Source organism: Ambystoma mexicanum, chromosome 6q (genome assembly GCF_040938575.1).
Source record: "Ambystoma mexicanum isolate Mex_15411 chromosome 6q, UKY_AmexF1_1, whole genome shotgun sequence".
Classification (NCBI taxonomy): Eukaryota; Metazoa; Chordata; class Amphibia; order Caudata; family Ambystomatidae; genus Ambystoma; species Ambystoma mexicanum.
Genome location: NC_090937.1, coordinates 1,177,723,777 through 1,177,745,635, shown reverse-complemented (window position 1 = coordinate 1,177,745,635; position 21,859 = coordinate 1,177,723,777). Strand labels below are relative to the sequence as shown.

General features: G+C 43.2%; 1 protein-coding gene across 1 annotated transcript in view; it reads left to right on the top strand.

Moving 5' to 3' along the window:
* Window positions 1-656: 656 nt before the first annotated feature.
* WDR19 (WD repeat domain 19) overlaps window positions 657-21,859 on the top strand; it is a 2,828,275-nt gene continuing 2,807,072 nt past the window's right edge. Inside the window, exon 1 of the mRNA XM_069631788.1 lies at window positions 657-761. Coding sequence (XP_069487889.1) covers window positions 756-761 — 6 coding nt within the window. The 5' untranslated portion in view covers window positions 657-755. The remainder of the gene's footprint in view (window positions 762-21,859) is intronic.

Genomic DNA, 21,859 nt, shown 5'->3' with positions numbered 1-21,859 from the left:
CCCCTTTATTACACGGGCATGCGCGACGACCAACGTTGCCGTCCCGCATGCGTTCACACACGTGACTCTGTAACATCAATGTCCTGCTGATTCCTTCCTGTGTGCTTATGCAAGGAGGAGTAATCTCTTTGATCATGTGTTTATAACCCCGCGGTCATCTATGACTAGAAGCTGCACTATCAAGAACAACTTTTAATCAGACGTGGCTGTATAGGAATGCCCGGATTACTTGCCGGTAATCTTCATTACCCTGAGTCCTACTCTTCCTCGTCACAATCCATAACAACTCAGGTGTACTGTGACGAGGAAGAGGGACGAAGGGGTAATGCTACTTGATCCTAGCATGGCGCCTAGTACGGAACACATCTGAAAGCAGAGGCAGCCTTCTAGTTATTTATTAGAGCTCTGTAGCATTAAGCCCCTCCCCTAAGAATGTATCTTGTGACTAAAACGAGTCCTTTCTCTGTGTTCATCCATTTAATCCGTGCCAGACTGCAATGGCTCATACACAGAGTTCTAATAAATTAATTATTAGAACTCTGTGTGTTCATCACGGTTCTGAGAGCGGGCACTTCTCTGTGACGTAAAACGTGTTTGCGATGTCACAGAAGCGACTCGTACTGGTTTACATACTTCCTATTCCATTTCTATGGTGACAACAGACGCCTATGCCGCAGTGCATTGCGGGATCACTATGGTGACGCGCATGCGTGATACATTTATTGGCTGGTCTCTTGGTCCGAATCTGTGAGAACATGAAGGTAATTTGCAGATCCGGGGATGCTCACGGGGAGGGCGCGCTGTTGGGAGTGCGGCAACTCTGCTGATGAAACCCTTTTGCTTTGCCTAAGTTTCCTTCCTACGCACTAGCAGAGTGTGCATACCTAGCGGCCATGGTTTGCTACCCCGACATGCAAGCCGTTCAGCATGAGGCGTTGAATTTTAGGATGGGCTGGGACACGTCCACTGGCGTCACTAGAAATCAGTATTAGGAGGGGGCAAACCGGGGTGGGAGGGCAAACATACAACGTGTCGGGGTGGTGGCACACCAAATAACGTTCAACAGGCCAAACTGGTTTAAGTATATCTATATTTTACCAATCTGGTCAAAAAACGTGTCATTTAAGCATGCCCAGAGTAGGCTTACTGCAATAAAAGTTTCGCATCAAGTTTTTACATCCTAAAAGGTTAACTCATGTTCAGCAGACATCACTCCCAGCACAGCTTCAAATAATGTGTAGTTCGAGGTGGTATTTAGCAGAAGAGAGATCACTTCGGGTTCAGCTTTAAATAACTAGTCAAAAAATATAGTCAGTTTAACGGAAGAGATATCCTTCATATCTTAGTTTCAAGTGATCGTCCAGGACAGTTGGTTGAACAGATAAAATATCACATAAAGGTGCCAAGTACATGGTGGGGGGGAAAGGAGGCAACTGTTCCCTTGGTTATTTAGCAATGGTTGCAGGAATCTCACTTTGCCCCCGTGGAATTGTTCACAGTTTTCAGTTTCTGGCCATGCACTCCAGTGGCGGCTGGTGAATGTTTTAATTGGAGGCTCATACATATTTCCACCAAATATGCAAGTGTGACGTAGCAAGGTAGCCCAAACCAATTAAGAGGTGTTGGGGGGGGGGGTAATCACTCAGAGATATTTTTTTAACTAATTGCTTAAAATGGTGCAAAAATAGGATCAAATGCCACAGTTTGCAATTGGTTTTGTACTGTAACACATGAAAAAATCCAATAGATGCAAGTCACCAACAGTGAAGAGGAGCATTTCGCCAACACATTTTCAGGTTGCTTTTGCCCACAATATATGCCAGTATAAAAATCTTTTCAGGCTGGCTGTGGCCATACATTTCCATGCTAGCTACACCTATATATTCCAGTATTCCCATTTAAGCACATATTCATGTTTGCTTTACGCATAATGCCAGTAATGATACTATAAGAAATCATGTCAATGCTTGTTCTGCCAAAATATGGCAGTATCCCCACGTAAGAACATACTCCAGTTGTCTTTACCATTAAAAATGCCCTGTCACAGTATGAAAATATGTCCAAACAGGCTGCATTAAAATGCCATTCTAGCTATAAAACATATCATGCTTCCTTCATCAAAGATACCCAATACAAAATGTCATGCAACAGTAAGAAATGGCTAGACTGGCTGCACCAAAATGCCAGGCTTGCCTAGTAATAACACTTGTCATGCTTTATCAAAGGTGCTCAATACAAATGGCATACCACAATAAGAAACTGGCTAGACTGGCTGAATCAAAATGCCAGTCAAGCCACGTAATAACACTTATCATGCGTACTTTATCAAAGATGCCCAATACAACATATGCCACAGAAAGAAATGGCTTGACTGGGTGCATTAAAATGCAATTTTATCTACATAGTAATACTTATAATGCTTGCTTTATAATAGATGCCCAGTCAAAAATGCCATGCCTGCCCTTTGGACCCCCAGTGTCTCACACACACATACAGTGTGATTATGTGTGCATGCGAGGAGCTAGGGGCCCAAGGAGTAGGCATAGTATTTTTTGCTAGGCATCTATCATAGATGGCCAGTAAAAAAAATACCATGCCTGCCCCCCTGGGCCTCCCCAGTGCCTTGCATGGGTAGCTGATTTTGGCTGAGGCGCACCCCTTGTCCCCCCAAAATAAGCTCCACGTCCCAGTACAAATACACATGCACACACATTCACACGCTCATTCACATGCACACCCATCATACACACAACGCAAGCATACACACATACAGACACATATTTCAATTAACATACCCTCTGCCCCGGTCCTGATGTTCCGTCTCAGCGCTCCAGCTTCCGCGTAGCATGAATAGGAAGCAAAGAGCGCGTCCTGGCTTGTGCGCAACAGCTGTAGCACTGATGACGAAGTGGCCCGCTCTGTATGTGGAAAGAGGCATACAATCATGCAGTTCCCCAGCTAGCAGTTCCTCAGCTAGCATCCCCAATTGGCCATGCAATGTTGGGGAAGCAAAACGTCCCCGGCTTTGCATGGTTCATTGGATGTGCAAGGCTGGGGAACATAACTGTCAAATGGAAAACTATGTTTTCCTTTAACAGTTCAAGCCAGCCGAGGAGCGCTCCCTCAACTGCAAAAAGCAGCTGAGGGAGTGCTCAGTGTTTACACTGGGCTGGCTCCTTGGCTCCTCCATAATGGACGAGGGTGCCTGTGGGTCGGCGCCCCTCGCCCATTATGGAGAAGTCACCACTGGTACACCGTAAATTAATCTTATGCACAGGGTCAGTGTGACTGGAGATTAAGTACTGTTGACTTTGAAGTCGTGTACATGAACTGCACTGCTGTTAAGGCAGCGATTCTGAACATGTTAAGGCTTCCATAGACATGCCCTGCAGTAGAATGCTACTAGGGTAGCTCAACAGGTTGCGTGACTGTTGCTAACATGTTATCTATTTAAAACTGGCTGTAAATCGTATGACTTTTTGCAATTCCTTTAAAAGAAAAAAGAAGTGCTGTAAAATGTGTTGAGCCAGGTGATGGATTGGGGTGATAGTTTGCTTATATTCTGGGCAAGGGGCCGGGGGGATTTCTGCATCCATAGTGAAAATCAAAAGCTGGCCCTCATGAACCCACAGTTTAATTCCAAATAACTGCTGTCAGAACAATGGAAGCATTTATTTGTGATTAAGCAGGTGGACAAGCATTTAACAGCTTTAGAAATATATCCTGTGATAAAACACAAAGGAAGGGGCACAGAAATCACATGGTATTTGTGTGGTAGTCTGACAAATAAATAAACACATTTTAAAGAAAAATAGTGAATGGAAGTTTAAGAGAATGTTGCAGTTTGGAAAAGTCTTTTTTTCTAGACAAGGGTAAGATGCACATTTGGAAAACAATAGTCTGCCCATCATGTAGGTAGCCTGCTTTTAACAGTGATGGCCCCATCCCAGTGATATTTATGGCCCATTGATTCCTGTGGTGTCACACTATCAGGCCAGAACAGAGAACTCAAGCTAGGCAAAGAAAGCCTGCAAACGTGTGAGTAACGGCTGAAGGGAAGGAGCACCTTTAAGGCTCCTAGAAAGAGTTCTTTACCAGAGGGGGGAGGGGGTTAGGCCACCAATGGGGGGGGGAATCAGCCAATAGTGGGGCAATTGCCAACTATGCCCCCCTCCAGGCACACCTATGCACACATCTTTTATCTGGCTCATGTGAGTAGGCCAGCTGTTTAGCATCATTATTAGTATAAACAAGAGCAGTTTGTGTTTACAGTAACACACCACAATAATCCAGTGTTATGCGTTTCAATGGTAAATTCAAGTTGACAAAAATTACCATGTCAGATAACTGGAAGCCACGGTCATACCAGCGTTTTTGCTGAGTTAGGGACATATATGGTGTGGCCCATGACCATTTTCTAGCACACTTTACCATGACCCTCGATGCCCCACCGCCTCGGACTAGTAGTTATGATGTGTCAACCTCGGAGTTCTCAACTCTCAAGTTTTCTTTTTAGCTTTTGTTGTTTATTGATCAATATCCTGAAACAAAACGCTGTCGAATCTGGATCATATGTGTACATGGCCTTCATGGACCTTGAGCAGGCCTTTGGTGGGGTTAACAGGTAACAGGGAACATCTATGGAGAAAATTGGGAAACTGGAACTGCCCCAGAGACCTGCTCTGCGCCATGAGGGCTCTGTATTCAGATACATCCATCCAAATTAGACTGACAGCTAGTGGGCAACTTTTAAGAAAAATTGACACCCATCGGGGGCAGATGTGTCTTGGCGCCACTGCTTTTTAGCCTCTATGTGTCTGATCTGGGCGATTGGCAGAAACGGGTGCAAGATTTCCCCTCTAGGATCAATGCGATTGAGACACTGTGGATCCTGTACGCCGTCGACGTCTTCATGGATCAAACTCCTATTGGCTTACCAAGGCGAATTGCCGCCTTTAATGACTACCTAATAGCCAATGATATGAAGTTCAATATCAAGAAATCTCAGATATTGGTCCTGTCATCGGCATACAGGAAATTCAAACCTGGGTTTGCATGGAAGGTGGAGAAGATCGAATTGGAGCTAGTTGACTCCATCACCTATCTTGGGGGTGACTATCAATAAAAACATAAATGAGTTGGCCCACTACCTCTCAGTGAGGGAGAAAATAAAAAAACTGTCAATTAGGGTGCAGCGCTCCATAGGAAGTATGGGTGCTATTCCATGTTGCCACTCGTAACCTTCTACTGACAGAAAGTTGTCCAAATTCTGACCTATGGTGGTGAAGTTATGCTAAACCTCGCTTGGGAAACATGGGCGATTCTGGAAGGGTTTTTCTGGCACAAGATTCTGAGGCTACCAGCATCCCTTCCAATAGCTATCATTTGATATGAACTGCGGTTGCAATCATTAACCTCGATAGTGACATGGAAGATCTTGGCTTTCTATAAGAAAACCAGAATGGGTAATCCAGCTCCCCCGATGGAAATATTAAACGGGGGAGACTATGCCCCTGATAGTTTCTTGGGGAGATGAGAAGCAAAGGTGGAGGCGACCTTATGAGATGAACACTAAATTGGAGGACCTCGTTGCCAATCCAGTGAGTGTGAAAAAAACGCTTCAGACAAATGACTGGATAGCAACGGCGGAGAGAAGAGGGGCCGATAGTATGAAACCGATTCTGAACGGGGAGCAGAGGGGTCTGAATCAGCTCCCACTCTATTTGCAAAAGTTTCCTTCGTCCCATTATAGAGATGTCCTCCTATGATGCCGATTGAATATCATGGATACTAGAGAGATTCAACTCTCGAGGAAGCAAATTACCCAATTAATGTCGCACTGCAGGTATTGTGGGGAGGGGAGAGGCTGGAAATGTTGCTGCATCTAATGACATCTTGTAAATTGCTGTCATAAATCAGACAGTGGTTCCGTGGGGACTAACAGCTGAACAATGGTGGGAATGGATCCTCCTGGGAGAACGAACTAGCCTAGTGTTGGCGTCCATGAAGTTCCTGAAATTCACCCTTAAGCCCGGATTGGAAGTTAAGAGTGGGCGCTGATGTGATAGGTATGGAAATCATTGGATAATGAATCCTCCGTCTCAGCTCTTTTTGTTTTAATAGGTTCAATTTGTTTTTTGGAAAGTTGTGTTAAATGATATATTTTTTTTTCTTTCTTGTGTATGTCAAGATTGGATTCGATTCTCCTCTGTGAGGAGTGATGATGTCAAATATTTGATAGGTTTTAAACTTGTGAAATCAATAAACATAAAGGAATAAATATTTTAGAAATTCAGTTACTATGTGGCTCCAATAACCAGCATATTAAAAGGGAACATTTCGAATGTAGGAAGTAAAATAGAATGTAGCTTTTCATTTGAATGTTCATTATATAGTGGAACTGAAGTTATATAATGGATAATATAATAGAACAAGTGAAAAGACAATATATTCGGGACAGATAAAATAGGTGGTGAGAGTCAAATATGAACAACACCATTATAGATAATTCATGATGGTTTGGGGACATTGGAATGTGGACCAAAACATTTCACACCAGTTATTGGAGCATTAGGGATAAGAAATTCAATAAAGGCTGTTCATCTACGTTGAAATTTGAGTATTTGATTCTTGCATTTTGCAATACAAGACAATTCAATGAGTAGAACAAAGCCAATTCCACCGTTCTTTAATATGTTATACCTGAGCGTTCTTCTTGTAATTAGTCATCATTTGTAAAGATAGGGTGATACATACATATAATATGTTTGAGGAATTGATATGGTGTAATGTCAGATGCACCCAAAATATTGATAAAAATATTTTGTAATGATAGGCATGAGCATTAAAGATAATGTGTACAATCATCCGTATGTCCTCCCAGAGTGCTTGAACAAAGCTACATTTTAAGATCATATGTTTAAACAATGCACCAGTGTTATAACATGACCAGTAATCACCTGATGGGCTAGGACACAATCTAGAAATTCTTTTAGGAGTAAACGGGTGCTCCATGCATCATCCCAAAGCTCTACAGTACATGCTAAATTCACGACTTGCCACCCATACTAATTCAGTTTTGGATTTATTTCCAGGAAATTCCATATGGGCCACAAGCTTAGACAATGGAGGGTTTGATCGCATTTGGGGGATTTAGAGAGGTTGACCTAGATAGTTTTACATGAACTATCGAGGATCCTAATGGGAATAGCGTCCATTAATTTGATATGTAAATTGAGATCAGTAGTTTACAGATTATATCTATTTTGTAAAGAGTGGAATGATATGGGCAAACCATCGGGGGGAAGGGGGGTGTGTGTGTGTGTGTGTATGTATGTGTGTATATATATATATATATATCTATATACACACACATTATACCTTTGTTAAACCAAGAGAGACAAAAAAAGTGTTTTATTAGCAACCCTAATATCCTTATTGAACCATACAGGGGTATTAGATTGTAATGGTACAATCCCAGTATTTTCAAGAAGGGAATTCCAAGCTTGTTTTAGGCTTGACAAAACACCATGTTTTTTAATAAGAGCACCATCAATGGATTTTAGAAAGTTAGGAATAGTAAAGGGTTTAACTAGTTGTGATTCTACAAAACACTAGGAAAGGACTTTATCTTCATTGCGAGGCTGTATGGTATGTCGAAAATAATGTCTAGGGTTGCATGAGGACTGATATGAGCAGAAGTTCGGAAAGGGGACCCCATCTTTGGATTTGGGTAGTTTACGTTTATTTATTGCGATATGAGGAGGTTTATTATACCAAAGGAATTTTGATAAGATTAAGTAAATTTTCTTTAAAAAGTCAGGAAATGTTATAGGCAGCATCAACAAAGGATATAAGATAGTGGGAGTAGGCATCATCTTGATGGTCTTGAAAGGACCCCACCACAATAGGTAGAGTAGTGACACCTGTTTGTAAATTCTGTGAGCCTGTTGATCTTTCTTGAGTTAATATATTTGGTAATACTGAAACCCATACAATCCAGATGATTAGTATTCCATGCCATTCCAGAATTATGGACTTCTGTGTGCAAAGAATTAAAAGGGGGAGGATTTGTGATTTATTAGCATTAAGTTCATATCCAGATGTGACAGAATCATTGTTGATAGTGTCTAATAAATTAAGTGATTAATTTGGTTTAGTAAGATATAGAACAATAACATGTGCATAAGCAGAGACTTTAAACTCTAAATTGGCAACTTAAAACTATGAATATTAGGATTCTTAAAAATATTTTGGAACACTTATTCAAGTGCTAAAATCACAAGCAGAGGGGATATCGGAAAACCTTGTCTGGTTCCTCTATCGGTCTGACATGGCTGTTTTTGTCAAATCCAACTAGGCCAGGGTGTTTTAAAAATGGCATAACTCGCTCTAGTATATTTAAAAGTAGTTTAGCAAATATCTTGCATTCATTATTAATTAGATAAATGTGCTGATTAATTTTGAACACGTTGACAGTCCTTATTAGGGTTAGTAAAAAGAATAAACAATTCTTCACAAAAAGTGTCAGAAGTGTGTTGATCTTCTGTAAAAGTATTAAATAGTAGAAGAATGTGGGAAAGAAGATCAATTAAAAAAATGGCACTCAATAAAAAAAACATTGGGGCTAGGTGCTTTCTTTATTTATTTTTTTAATTCAATTTAAATTGGTTTTTCCAGACAACAAAAGAGCTTATGCATATAATAAACATTGGGCGCATGCCCGTAACAACTTCAGAACATAAAGGAGTCATAAATCTCTGATGCTTTCATCCCACGCCCCCCTCCCCCGGCGCCCTTTTCCCGGGACACAGGGTCCGCTTTTCAAGATTCTCCTCTTTGGGCAGAGCCAACCGGGTTTGTGGCCGTCGATGTGTAATCGACTCTCCCGAGTCCTGTGCAATGGGTTCTATGCGAAAGCTCATTTCGGGCCCAGTGTAGAGATTAAGTTACCCTCCGGTCATGTCCTCCGTGTTGACGAACGCCTCCATGAATTGCAGCCAGTCGGTTTCTATCTGCGCACTTGAGCCCTGTATAGCGGGCGTTAGTCTATCCATAAAGTAGATGTCCTTGGCAACTGCCTCCCATTCCCTTTTCGTTGGAACGGCTGCTCTTTTCCAGGTGCTGGCTCGCGCCGCTCTAGTTGCCAACAATAGGGAGTGTGTCAAATCCGGTAATTTCTCCCAGTACTCCTCCCTTTGTTGCAGGCCAAATATTAGCAAGATAGGGTCTAGCGGGTAGTCCCCCCTCCCTGCCTCTCTGATCCAACTAAGCACCTCCGCCCAGTAAGTTTGGACTTTTTGGCCTGTCCACCACATGTGCCAATAGTCGGCTTTTCCCCCGCATCCATGCCAACACCCTGGGACAACATCTGGGAACATCCTAGAAAGGGTGATCGGATCATACTGCCACCTGTGGAGAAGTTTGATGGCGCGGGTCTTATATTGGCATGAGATCGATGTCTTGAAAGCCCTACTACTGAGTTTCCCCCAGAGACCAGCCCCAATGGCGCAGCCCAGGTCCCTTTCCCATTTCCTTCTGAGGCTCCTGGTAGTTCCCTCCCGGGGGGTCAGAAGAGCTTCATACAGGAGAGAGATGAGCCCCTTCATTTCTGTGTGAGAATCCAGGATTTTTTCAACCGGGGTGAGATTCCTTTATATGCATTCCTTCAGCTTTGGCTTCATTAGGGTTCCCTTGAGTCTAAGGTATAGGAGTGGTGAGAGTCTACCAATTCCCAGTGGCTCCTCGAGTTCCTGGATAGGTATGAACAAGTCCTCCCTCACCAGCTGACCGACCCTACAAAGTCCCGCGTCAAACCAGGGCTGGTAATGTTCGTGGCCTGGAATCTCTTCTAGCACTGGCGTGGACCAGATGTGACTTAGTGGTGAGGGCCACGTGGTCACTTTCTCCCTGTTTTCCTTCCCTGCTAAAGCTTTCCACATGGATCCTAATATTGGGTGGTCCCTAATCCTTTTTGGGACCTTTTTTAATGGGACCCATAACCATTTGCCTACAGTGACTGGGCTTAGGAAGGAGTTCTCAATGTAGACCCATTGCTTATTGGGGTCCTCTCTAAGGTGAGGGGCTAAAGCCCTGAGCTTGGCCGGCCTCTGTTTGGCATTCAGATCTGGGAGGGCAACCCCCCCTCTTTTTTTGGGGAGGGTGAGGGTCTCGTGCCCTATCCTGGGTCTCTGGCCTTGCCATATGAACTTCACTAGGCGCCTCTTGGCTTCTCCGAGGTATATTGCAGGAGCCTCTAAGGGAAGCATCTGGAAGAGATACAGCACTCTAGGGAGCAGATTCATTTTTATCGCATTTATTCTGCCCACTCACGAGATTTGTCCCTTCCCCCAGCCTTCCATGTCCCTGAACAATTTCTCGAACAGTGGGGGGTAGTTTGCCTGGCTCAGGTCCTCACTGGGTCTTACAATGTTGATCCCCAGGTATTTTATTCCATCCGTGCAGACTTGGAGACCTAGAGGGGACAATTCGGCTATGCATCTATCTGCATCAGAAGCAAATGGGAAGATCATTGACTTGCCTACGTTGACCTTGAAGACTGAGAAACGGCCGAACAATTCAGTTACCTGCAGGGTGGTGAAAGCAAGCATCCCCAAAAGGCAGTTCCCTCCCCACAATGAGAGGCAATAAAGGGCACACCCCAGGAGGGAATGAGACCAAGACCAAGTGCGGGTGATGTAAAGGGTTTTTATCTAATCAAAATAGGGCATGCAAAGGACTGTGCAAGCTCCGAGAGCGCTCTGTCTGACAAAAGCAAAGACAGTCATATTTATTACAAAACAACATCACAAATCCTACACGCTATAGGGGGCACATAGTCTCAGGGATTGGGTGGTGTCGACTAAACTATAGGTGAGGCAGTGTTGAGCCGTTCCAGGATTGGTGGACATCCGCCTGGTGCCAACGTGGGGTGGATGAGTCAGCTGGGCTCATCGGGGTGGAGCTGCCAGGCCAGGCGTGGTCAGTGTCGATGATTGACGGCTGCACTAATACGTTGCCCTTGTGGCCACACACACACAAACACTCATCCGTTAGACGACTCCAGTTGTCCTGTAAATCCTACAATATGTTACTCTAAGTAATAATAGGAGACCGGAGAAACAACATGCAATGTGGAGCTTCACCAATACATCGGTGCACTATTACTTTTGACCTGTTGACCGGGTGTCATAAACGTGGGTGTTTGGTCTGAGGGCACAAGGTGAGCTGCCTTGTCGTTCCGTTCTGTTAGATGTAGTGAAGAATTACTTTATGATATGTTAGTACAGGGTTAAATACCTATCTCCAAGGCCCATTAACTTGGGGTGAACTGGAGTACTACTGGATCAGCGAGGGTGCACCTCTGGCCCTTTGAGGTGGTGGGGTTTAGGACCAGGTTGTAAATAATTCATTTGGCCGACCAAGGCGGCCTCGGACATGGGGGAGGTGAATACTTAAAGCAGGTCCAGCAGAGTGAGGGGAGGTGAGGCCTGTGGCTCTGCACAGTTCTCTGTGCCTGCGCTGCACAATATACCATGCGAGGGGATAGTTAATAAAGTTAGTAATGTTAGAATGATTACACATCTCTATTGTTTATACATTCATGTACTTCTTCAACATAGCTATGAGAGTCTGGCAGTGTCATATATATTGCATAACATTAGTTGAACACATATTATATTGGTAATTCATAAGACTACAGATGGCTAACACATGGATAACACATGAGGTAGCATCAGGTTGGGTTCTGTACTCAGGAGCATAGAAGCAATACGTTCATATGTGAGTGTACATGTGCATTCTTGTTCATAACACTTAAACGTGTTCTACTGTACGACGTACAAGTATTTTTAGTAATGCCTTCCTTTCTACATTAATCACAAAATTGTGTCCCCACAGGGAATAAAGTAATGGTGATACGGTATATCGATTACCGATGCTCACCTTATTTTCTCTAACCTCAGTTTGTGTGTTAAACTGTTTTAAGCAAGGATTACCACAGACTAGATCTATTGCTTCTAAGTTGTGTGTTTAACCTCTTCTTTACATATAATTATGTCATTGATGTTATCAAAAGATCATTGCTTTGAAGATATACATTTGACACAATACAAAATCTTGATCATAGACAAAATAGTATTTCTCGTTATTTTAATGAAAAACATAAAACAATCTTTTGTGTATGAGCCTCATTGTCATTTAACAAAATATTATCTGGAAGCAGGTTCAATTTTGAATACATAACATATTGTAATCATATTGTCGGCATCAGAATAAATCATGCACCGTAAACAAAATAATAATAATTGAAAACAAGTAAAGTCAAAAAAATATACAAAAAATTAAACAATTCAAAAGGACAAACCAATGAAAAAAAGACTTTTCATTTAAACAAGAAATATCTAAATATATTTCTACATTAGCAGCAATCGTTAGTTAGCACCAGGTGGGCTCTATCAAGCCCTTTCATTGAGTCTTCAAGGCACATGGTGTCTTACAACGGGCAGGGGTCGTCCTTGCTTTATCAGCACTATAAGCTTCATCCCTTTCCCCACACCCATGTTATAATTTTACAAAACAACTCTGTGAATCATTAGACTTTGATATGCAGTTAATACTTCATTTGGGGGACGTGGGCAGGGGTTCATACAGGAAGGTTATCAACACCATATTTTAAATGTTAAGGGTTAGATGCCAGATCAGGGTCTGTTCAATTGGGATGATTCCTGTTATTTTCCAGACTTGAACCACGAGTCGGGTCACTTGGGGGACAGTGATGTACTGCGGAAGGTAAATGATACAGTGTTTGTTCTGATACTCGTTCGTGTCTGGTTGCTCGTGAGAACGGGCCTTCAGCGGATCTGCCATGAGGTGGAGGCGCAAGGGGAGTGCATGGCTCCCTGTGCACAGTGAGTGGGGGCCAAGCTGCAGCTTTCGCAAGCAGGCTGTTCCATTGGGGTTTTGGTTGCTTCTATCTAAAATGGAGGCTTGGAGCTTTCAAAATGGTGTCCATGGTATGTTACAGTACAATCCGATTGGCCCTGTGTGTCGATCAGCAGCCACCCTGCCACCTGAGCACAGGTGCATGGGGGGCTTCTGATGAGCCACGAACCTCACGGGAGTGGGGCATGTCGGGGAGGCGGTCCCATAGACCTATCCTCCCATACATTTCCCCCCTTTCGTTACTTAAGTAACAAATACTGTAACTCGCCCAACCTCTGGCACTCTTTCTCAGTCGCAACAGCCTCATCCCATGCTGATGTACCGTTTATTGGCATCCAGGCTCTACACACCCCCCGAAGGCTCTCCCCTCTCCCTTCTCCTAGCGTATTCATCTGGTGTGCAGGTCATATATATGCATCCCCCATCTCCTTCCAAATCCACCCATACCTCTGTATACCACTCCCATTCTTGGGTCTCCTTTATTGTGGTATGATATAACCTATCTACTATGTCCCCATCATAGTATAATGGCACCATTCTATACTTTGGCTCTGGGTCCTCACCTGTTTGCACTTGAGCTTCTTGCATGATCTGCGCCACTCCTCTAGTGTTGCCCATTGTCACCATCATCATTGCGCCATTTGGCACTGCATTTGCACAGGATCGAAGACCCAACTGGCACACGCAAAAGATCAGGAGTAAGAATACCATGATGGGCATCAGCATTTTCACTGTCAGTCCTAGCCATGATGGTACCCAGGAAAAAAGATTGTCGAACCAGGTGCTGGCGTCTACCCCACCTTCGTTTTTCATTCGTTCCCCCAGGTTGTGCACCGCTGCAATAATATGTGATAATGTTCCATTGTCTGCGTCTTCAGAAGGTACGAATGTGCAACATGCACTCCCGATTTTTCGGCAAACACCGCCATCCATTGCCGTTAACAGGTCTAGGACATACCAGTTGTGCATGGTCATTAACCGCAGGGCCCTTAGCTCCACCTTGATCACATTAAACCCTTCTTCAGTGTCGTTGGGTAGTTGGATCAGCTCCCAGCGCGTGATCTGGAGCCATTTTGCGTTTGCTCGTGCCTGGATGCTTGGGATAAGTGAGGCGGAGAATGTTTCTACGGAATTGAACCGCGCACCCTTTCGCTGCATGTAATGCTTCAATGAGTGCTATGAGTTCTGTTGCCTGGGCTGAGTAATGGGATGGCAGGCGATGCTGTGCTATCACTTCGTGCTCACCTTCTTCCATCCTCACAACAGCTACCCCCACATGTTTTTCTCCTGTGTCTGGGTTTATTGATGCTGACCCGTCTATGAAGAAAACCTCTCCTTTGTTTAGGGCGTTTTCACTTACAACAGTGCTTTCTCCTTCCTCCCCCTTGTAAGTAGTACAGTCGTGTGCCTGCATGTCTTCTAATGTGCATGGTTCTGTAATGAATCTTTCTGGATTTACTGTTTTACATCGAACTACGTGGATGTTTGCACTGGACAATATTATTTCATAGGCAGTTGCTCTTTGTGTTGTCAGTGTCCTTTTTGATCTTTCCAATATAGCGAATAGGGAGTGTTCCACAAATAGTGTCACAGAGCATCCCATCACTATTGTTGGACTTTTTTCAATGGCGAATGCTGCGGCTGCGAGAAATTGCTCGCAAGCAAAGTAGAGGGAACAAAGGGACACAAGCTCAATTACCCCTCTTTTTGTCCGCCTCGCAGTAGGGCAGGGACAGAGGGATTTTTGGATAGATATATTTCTTGTCTATCTGAGAGTCGCATAAAAATATTTCATTATTCAGAGGGTAGTCACAGTAAAAAACATATTTTAATAGTATAATTTATACACTTTTGTAGGTGGTTGGTGCTGTCCACCAGGCACCTCCAGACTTAGAAAACAATACATACAACTAAAAAGTCCAAACTAACACATACATATTCTGCTTGTGGTGTCTAGGTTAGTAGAGTGACAATTCTAATGATGCACTTTGTCAATTTTAATTTGTTGACTTTCGAAAAATGGGGAAACTAAGACATTCAATGTACAGCATGCAATTTTAAACGCTGCAAGAAAACACAGTTGTTTCAGTGTTAGGATGTCTACATATGTTTCGGCACATAATATGCATCAACACCATCCCTGGTGTTCTGCTATTTTAGTTGTGGCCCTCTTCAGGACAGAATGTTGTTTTTCGGAATGACAAAAAGTTCAGAAAAAAACCCCAGGTGTTCACGTTGTTTTTCAGTGCTGTAAAGGGTGGAAAATATGGAATTTGTGTTAGTGGTGTGTCTAGGACTCAACTTTGCATTAAAAACTCTTCTGATAGAAATTTATGCGACATGGATACAATCTTCTCCACATTCCCACTTCTTACTGACCTTTGTATGCTTTTGCGGTCGGACTTAAGATTATTATTTTTGTTCTAGGCAAGCGTCGAAATCGCTGTCATGCCCTGGATGTCATCATACAGTTGGTTGCCTATATCTTATTTGGGCTTAATGGTTGGTCCTTACGTCGAAGTAATTCAGACTTTCGAGCCTACGGACACAATTGAAAATTTAAAACAAACCGTTTGTTGCGTTTATGCGTGTTGGTATTTCAAACATAGAAGTTGTCTTCATTTTTTACTGACCTGAGAGTATCGTCAGAGGGTATAATTTAATTTGGCGCTAGTTGTTTTTGCAGAGATGCATGTCCCCTGCATGTGGGTTCCCAGGGGTACCTTCTTTTCCAGTTTGACAGAACCTGTGGGGGCAGATGGAATAAAACCTGCGTTTAGGAGGCCAAATCTCCACATGAGCCGTAATATACTTTTTTTCCTTTCGCTAGCGTGGTTTCGTAGTTGTTTTATGAAACATTAGCGTTTAGGTTTTGTTTACCTTCTATTTGATTCGATGAAACGATCTTTACGTATCGTAGTGCAGCTCCTCTCAGTTTCGACGTAGAGGTACCAACTTGTTTGAGTTTGGTGTTTCAAGAGATGAAATATATTACTTCCGTATTGCTTCCGTAGTTGCATATCATGTGACTGCCAAGTACGTCTTTCGAAAAACCCGTTCATTTCTTGGCGGCGCATGCGGCCATCTTGAAGTGTGTAAACTAAATGGTTGATCCTTTCTTTTTTGTAGGTTTTCACATAACGTAATTATGTTTTGTTCATTAAAATAAATATGGTGGTACATAGACACGCCTTGGCAGTGTTTTCATTGTTTACATACAGTATAGCCCGTGTATTTGTTATGGTAGAAACGAAGTCTGGGCTCCAGGGTCATATAGGCTCGAGATATTCTCTTCAGAAGAAAATTCCCCACTCTACTGATGAGTTAAGACCATTTTTTACTGTATCTAGGTCAAAAATCCATTTTTGTTCGCATTTGCGCAGAGCCAAATCACGGTCTCCGCCTCTGTTTGAAATTTGAACTGTTTGAATGATAAACCAAAAGATTTCACATGGTTTATGTTTTAGTTGGAGATAGTGGGCTACAAGAGGTTTATTAGGTGTCTGATTTCTGATGTTGGTCCGATGTTCTCCTATGCGTATTTTGATGTGTCTTTTTGTTTTCCCGATATACAGGAGTTGGCATGGGCATTGGATCGCATATACTACCCATTGCGAATTGCAGTTTGTGAACGATCTAAGTTGCCAGTCTCTTTCTTTCAATTTTATGTTTTTCATGTTTTTCGTGAGTGGGCAAACCGAACACATGCCACATTTAAAATGTCCTGTTACCGGTGGAAGGTCCCAAAGGGTGTTCTGTAAGTCTGTTTTTTTTGATTGAGGATATGTGTGGACCAAACTGTCTTTTAGGTTCTTCTGTCTTTTAAACGCAAATCTAGGAGGTGCAGGATTGAAGTCCTCCGTTTTTATGATGTGCCAGTTCTTTAGGACTAGTTTGCGTAGCTTGTGGCTAATCGGGGTGAAAGTTGTGATGCATGTCATTTTTTCCACAGTTGTTTTTCTGGGCGGGTTTAAACATGTATCTCGATTTTTATTTTTCGCACTTTTATAGGCCACATTTATATACTTTTTCGGATATCCTCTTTGTTCCAGACGTTTTTTCAGTTGTTTGCCATGTATCCTATAGTCTTCTAGATTCGTGCAATTACGGCGTACTCTTAGGAATTGGCCTATCGGAAGGTTGGTCTTGAGGCTTGCTGGATGGTAGCTCTTGAATTCGAGAAGTGTATTCTTATCCGTTTTTTTCCGATATAAGTTTGTGGTGAGGGAGGCATTTGGCTCTGTTCTGATTTCTAGATCCAAAAAAGGGATGCTCTTTGTGTTGTGGCACATAGTGAATTTGATGTTCACATTGCATTGGTTTAACCATTTTTGGAATTCTAGCAGGAGTGAATTGGAGCCTCTCCATACTAGAAAACAGTCATCGATGTATCTGTACCATGCGATGATGTTGGTTTTAAACGGATTATCGATGTGATAGATAGACTTGGTCTCTACAGAGTCCATATATAGGTTTGCAATATCAGGGGCAAATGTTGCACCCATACTGGTTCCATGTCTTTGGTTATAGAAAGAATCTCCACAGATGAAGTAATTCTCCATAAGGGCCAGTCTTGCGCATTCCAGGATGAAGGGGGTTGGAACTGTCTTGTTGTTCATAATTCGTTGGTTCAAGTATTGTTCCAGTATTTTTAAACATTCGAGCTGCGGGATGCTGGTGTATAGAGCGACTACATCTAGTGTTGCTAGAATGTCTCCTTGTTCCGTGGTTATATTTTCTACGATCTTTATCATACTCGTCGTGTCCTTAACATATGATTTCATGCGTGATACGAAAGGTCTGAGGAACCAATCGACGTAAATTGACAGAGGTTCGAGGATCGAGTCTATTGCCGACACTATTGGTCTCCCTGGGGGTGTTGTGCTGTTTTTATGTACCTTAGGGAGTAGGTAGAATGCTGGGATAGTAGGATTGGTTTTGATTAGAAAACATTTTTCATCATGATCTATCCACCCTTCGGCTTCTGCATGTTGCATTAGACTCGATATCTCCTCTTTCAGGCGTGATGTCGGATCGCCTTGTAGGCGTTTATAGAATTTCTCGTCTTGTAGATGTAGTCTGATTTCCTCGTTGTATGCGTTTTTGTTCCATAGGACTATTCCCCCTCCTTTATCTGCAGGTTTTATTACGAATAGTTCATTTGTTTGTAGGTCTTTCAATGCCTGTCTTTCCATTGGGCATAGATTGTCTTTGGAGAAATTGTTGGTGCATAGTAGTTTTTTAGTTCCTTCAATTATTTTATTTTCAAAAGCCGCGATCGCCGGGCTTATCATATTGTTCGTAGGGAAGAAGGTCGACGGAGGTTTTAGGCCCGTTGTGCTCTTTTCTTTTTCTTTGTTCCCTATTTTGGGGTTTCGGAAAAAATATTTTAGCCTGATTGTTCGGAAGAATTTTTGTAATTCGATCTCTGTTTGGAAGTTTTCTGCCTTTTTAACCGGTACAAAACTGAGGCCACGGCTTAATACCTTGATCTCACCTTCTGTAAGAACGTGAGTGGAGAGATTGAAGATAGGGATTACCAATTCTGCACAGGTCCGTTCCAGTTCCGTGTTTGCATCCGCTGTGTGGCTTGGGATCGGTTGCGGCCTCCTTGTGCCCTCCCTTGAAAAAACCGTTGTCTCTGGTTTTTGCCTCCCCTCGGTGCGTTGGTATTGGTGCTGTTATCGGAGTCACTGCTTGTAGTACTATTGGTGGTGTTAGAGAAAGTAACGTATTGTTTTCTTTGGTGTCCATTTCTTCCTCTCGGTGGTCCTGTTTTGTTGATGTTGTCATAGTATGTTTCGACGAGATATGGATAGGTCTTTGTTTCTTTGTACATTTCAATGTCCTTTTTTAGTTTCCAAATTTTCTTATCAATGGTCAGTTTTTTGAATTTAGCCATTTCTTCCTCTATTTTTTCCAGTTTTTGTTTTATTTCTGTAATGACTTGATCTGATTTAATTTTCTCTTCTAGGATGTTGATTTCAGCTTGTTGTTCTTTCGCTTCTTCCTGGGCGATGTCAATAATTAAAATGAGCCAGTCTCTTGAACATTTGTTTCCGACACCGCTGAATTTCCCTTTGAACTTTGCATTGTCAATGAAAACTCGAGGGATGTTTTTAACCTGGAGGCCTTCCGGGATTATTCCAGCTTTTAAGTAGGCTAACATCAGTTGTCCGTGTGATTCAGTTCTGATGAGCTTTTTCTTCTTTTGTGTTAGTATCTCAAAATCGTTTCCAGCCGAGTTGTCGATTGAGTTTGTTTCATCTGGGATCATTGTTAATGGTTGGTTGATTATTTTCTGATAGTACTCGTCTGTGAATGACACGAGATTCACTGTTTCCATATTAAGGCGTTAGTGGAAGCTATGTCCGATTGGAAATTCAGACAGGCTGACACTATGTCAACGCTTTTTATTGAACCCTACAACAACCGGGTTGTCCAAAGTAGTGTATAAAGGAGGGTAAGTCCCAATTTTTAATAAAAAAAAAAAGTGTATAAATTATACTATTAAAATATGTTTTTTACTGTGACTACCCTCTGAATAATGAAATATTTTTATGCGACTCTCAGATAGACAAGAAATATATCTATCCAAAAATCCCTCTGTCCCTGCCCTACTGCGAGGCGGACAAAAAGAGGGGTAATTGAGCTTGTGTCCCTTTGTTCCCTCTGTAAGAACCAAGTCCCGTTTTCAGCTCAATCCCCCTTTACCAAAAAATTGGGACTTACCCTCCTTTATACACTCGCAAGCAAAGTATCCTTGCATTACTGCGTCTAATGTGCCACTGTAGTAGGCAAGAGGCTTGTGCCCAGGGATGTCTTTTGTGTCAGTACTGCTGTCATGAGGATCCCCGTATAGTGGGAGAACAGGTAAAACTCGCGTTCGTAATCTGGGTTTGCGAGCACTGGTGCGCTTGAGATTAGCTCCTTGAGTTGGGCCTCCTTGAGTGCCTGTAATATTGGTCTTGTGTATGCTGCATAATCTAATATCCATGCTCGGCAGTAATTGCACATGCCAAGAAATGTTTGCATTTCCTTCACTGTGTTTGGCCTTCTTAAAGCTGTGATGGCAGCTACTCTATCTGGTATTATTTTCTTGCCATCCTGCGAGATTAGTTGTCCCAAATACAACACTTCTCGCTGGCAGTACTGCAGTTTTCCTCTGTCGACGACGTAGTCTTTATTGGCCAACAATGTCAAGAGAGCAATGGAGTCTTTTCTGCATTCTTCCTCATTCTTTGCGCAGATGAGTAGATCATCTACGTATTGAATAATCGTGCTCTCTGCTGTCATGTTCCCTAGATCTTCATGTAGAATGCGGTTAAATATGCTGGGGCTTTCGCTTTACCCCTGGGGTAACCTGCAATGTTCGTATCTTTTTCCCCTAATGTGAATGCCGTTAGGTATCTGCACTCTTCTGCCAGTGGGATGGAGAAGAAAGCATTTTTCAAATCCACTACTGTGAAATGCTACGCATTCTTTGGGATGCTGCACAGTATGGATGCCGGGTTAGGGACCAGAGGGAATTCTTTTTGGATGATGTCATTGAGGGGGCGTAGGTCTTGGATCATCCTCCACGCCCCACCTTTTGCTTTTTTGATTGGGTAAATGCAAGTATTACATGGCGACTTTGAGGGCACTATTATCCCTTGGGCTAGTAATGCACTGATTGTTTCATTTATCCCTTATTCTGCTTCTCGGGACAGGGGGTAGTGCTTTACCCTTGGTAGAATGGCTCCAGGTTTAAGTTTTATTTTAACTGGTGTGACGCCATGCAGTAATCCCACATCGTGGGGGCCTGTGGGCCACAAATTACTGGGCACTGTTTTCATGTCATCATCAAAAAAGGAAGGAGGTGCTCCTACCACTGCCATTAGCTTTACTGGCACTAGTCTTTCTTGTATCATGATGTCACATGGTATCGCTATTTCCATTATTATCTCACCATTACTTTCTGAGTCTGTGAAAAGGTCTTCATCTGATACATTGCGCAATGCAATGTCTGCATTGATGCACAATACTGTGCGCCACTCACAGCCATGTATGTCCATTGCAATGACGGCTATTCTTTTAGCTGAGATCTGAACTGCATGCAAATCTAAGGACATCACTGTCCCGGGCACAATCTCAGGGCGGGCTATTGGTCGGAAAATGAACTCCGCGGGTACTCTCCATTCTAGTTTTCTCAGCTCTGGGACTACCCGTGCCAATGTTTTTAGCCCTTGAATGAACACATCAGGGTCTACCGGTATACCGCGCACTTCTGGTGCTGTTGCTCGTGCATGGACCACCAGCATTACGCGCACAGGACAGATCCCTGGAGTTGAACAAACTATTCCTCTCTCTGTGAAGGAGATAGTCATATTTAGCTTGCTGAGGAGGTCCCTTCCCAGCAAGTTAATTGGGGACTGTTCGTAGTACAGTAGGGGTGCCCTCACAGTCTTACCTTCCACAGTGACATCTAAATCTGCTGTGTAAGGAACTTCGACAACAGCCCCAGAGAACCCCTGCGTCTCCAATTTACGATTAGATAGCGGGAACCGGCCTTCACGTAAACATGACTTTTCAGCTCCCAAGTCTACCATAAATATGAACTGCTTATTCCCTATCTGCGCCCCTATCAATGGTTCCTCTGCTGCATTGTAGGTCGTAGATAGTACAGGACACGCAAGTGCTCTCTGTGGGCTGTCCTATGCTGGATGTCTCGTGTTCCCCCCTTGGCTGAAGACATTGTCCAATACCACTGCCACTCCTCCGTACGGTGCCGGCGAGCCGTTAGCTGTTGTGGCGAAAGGGTTGCCCTGTGTGTATTGCATATGCTTGCGGCTTTGTGGATGCTGTTGTACATTATGAGGTGGCTCCCTTCGTTGCTCTACATACCCTTGCTCTGGTTGCCCTTGTGTCCCTCCCATGG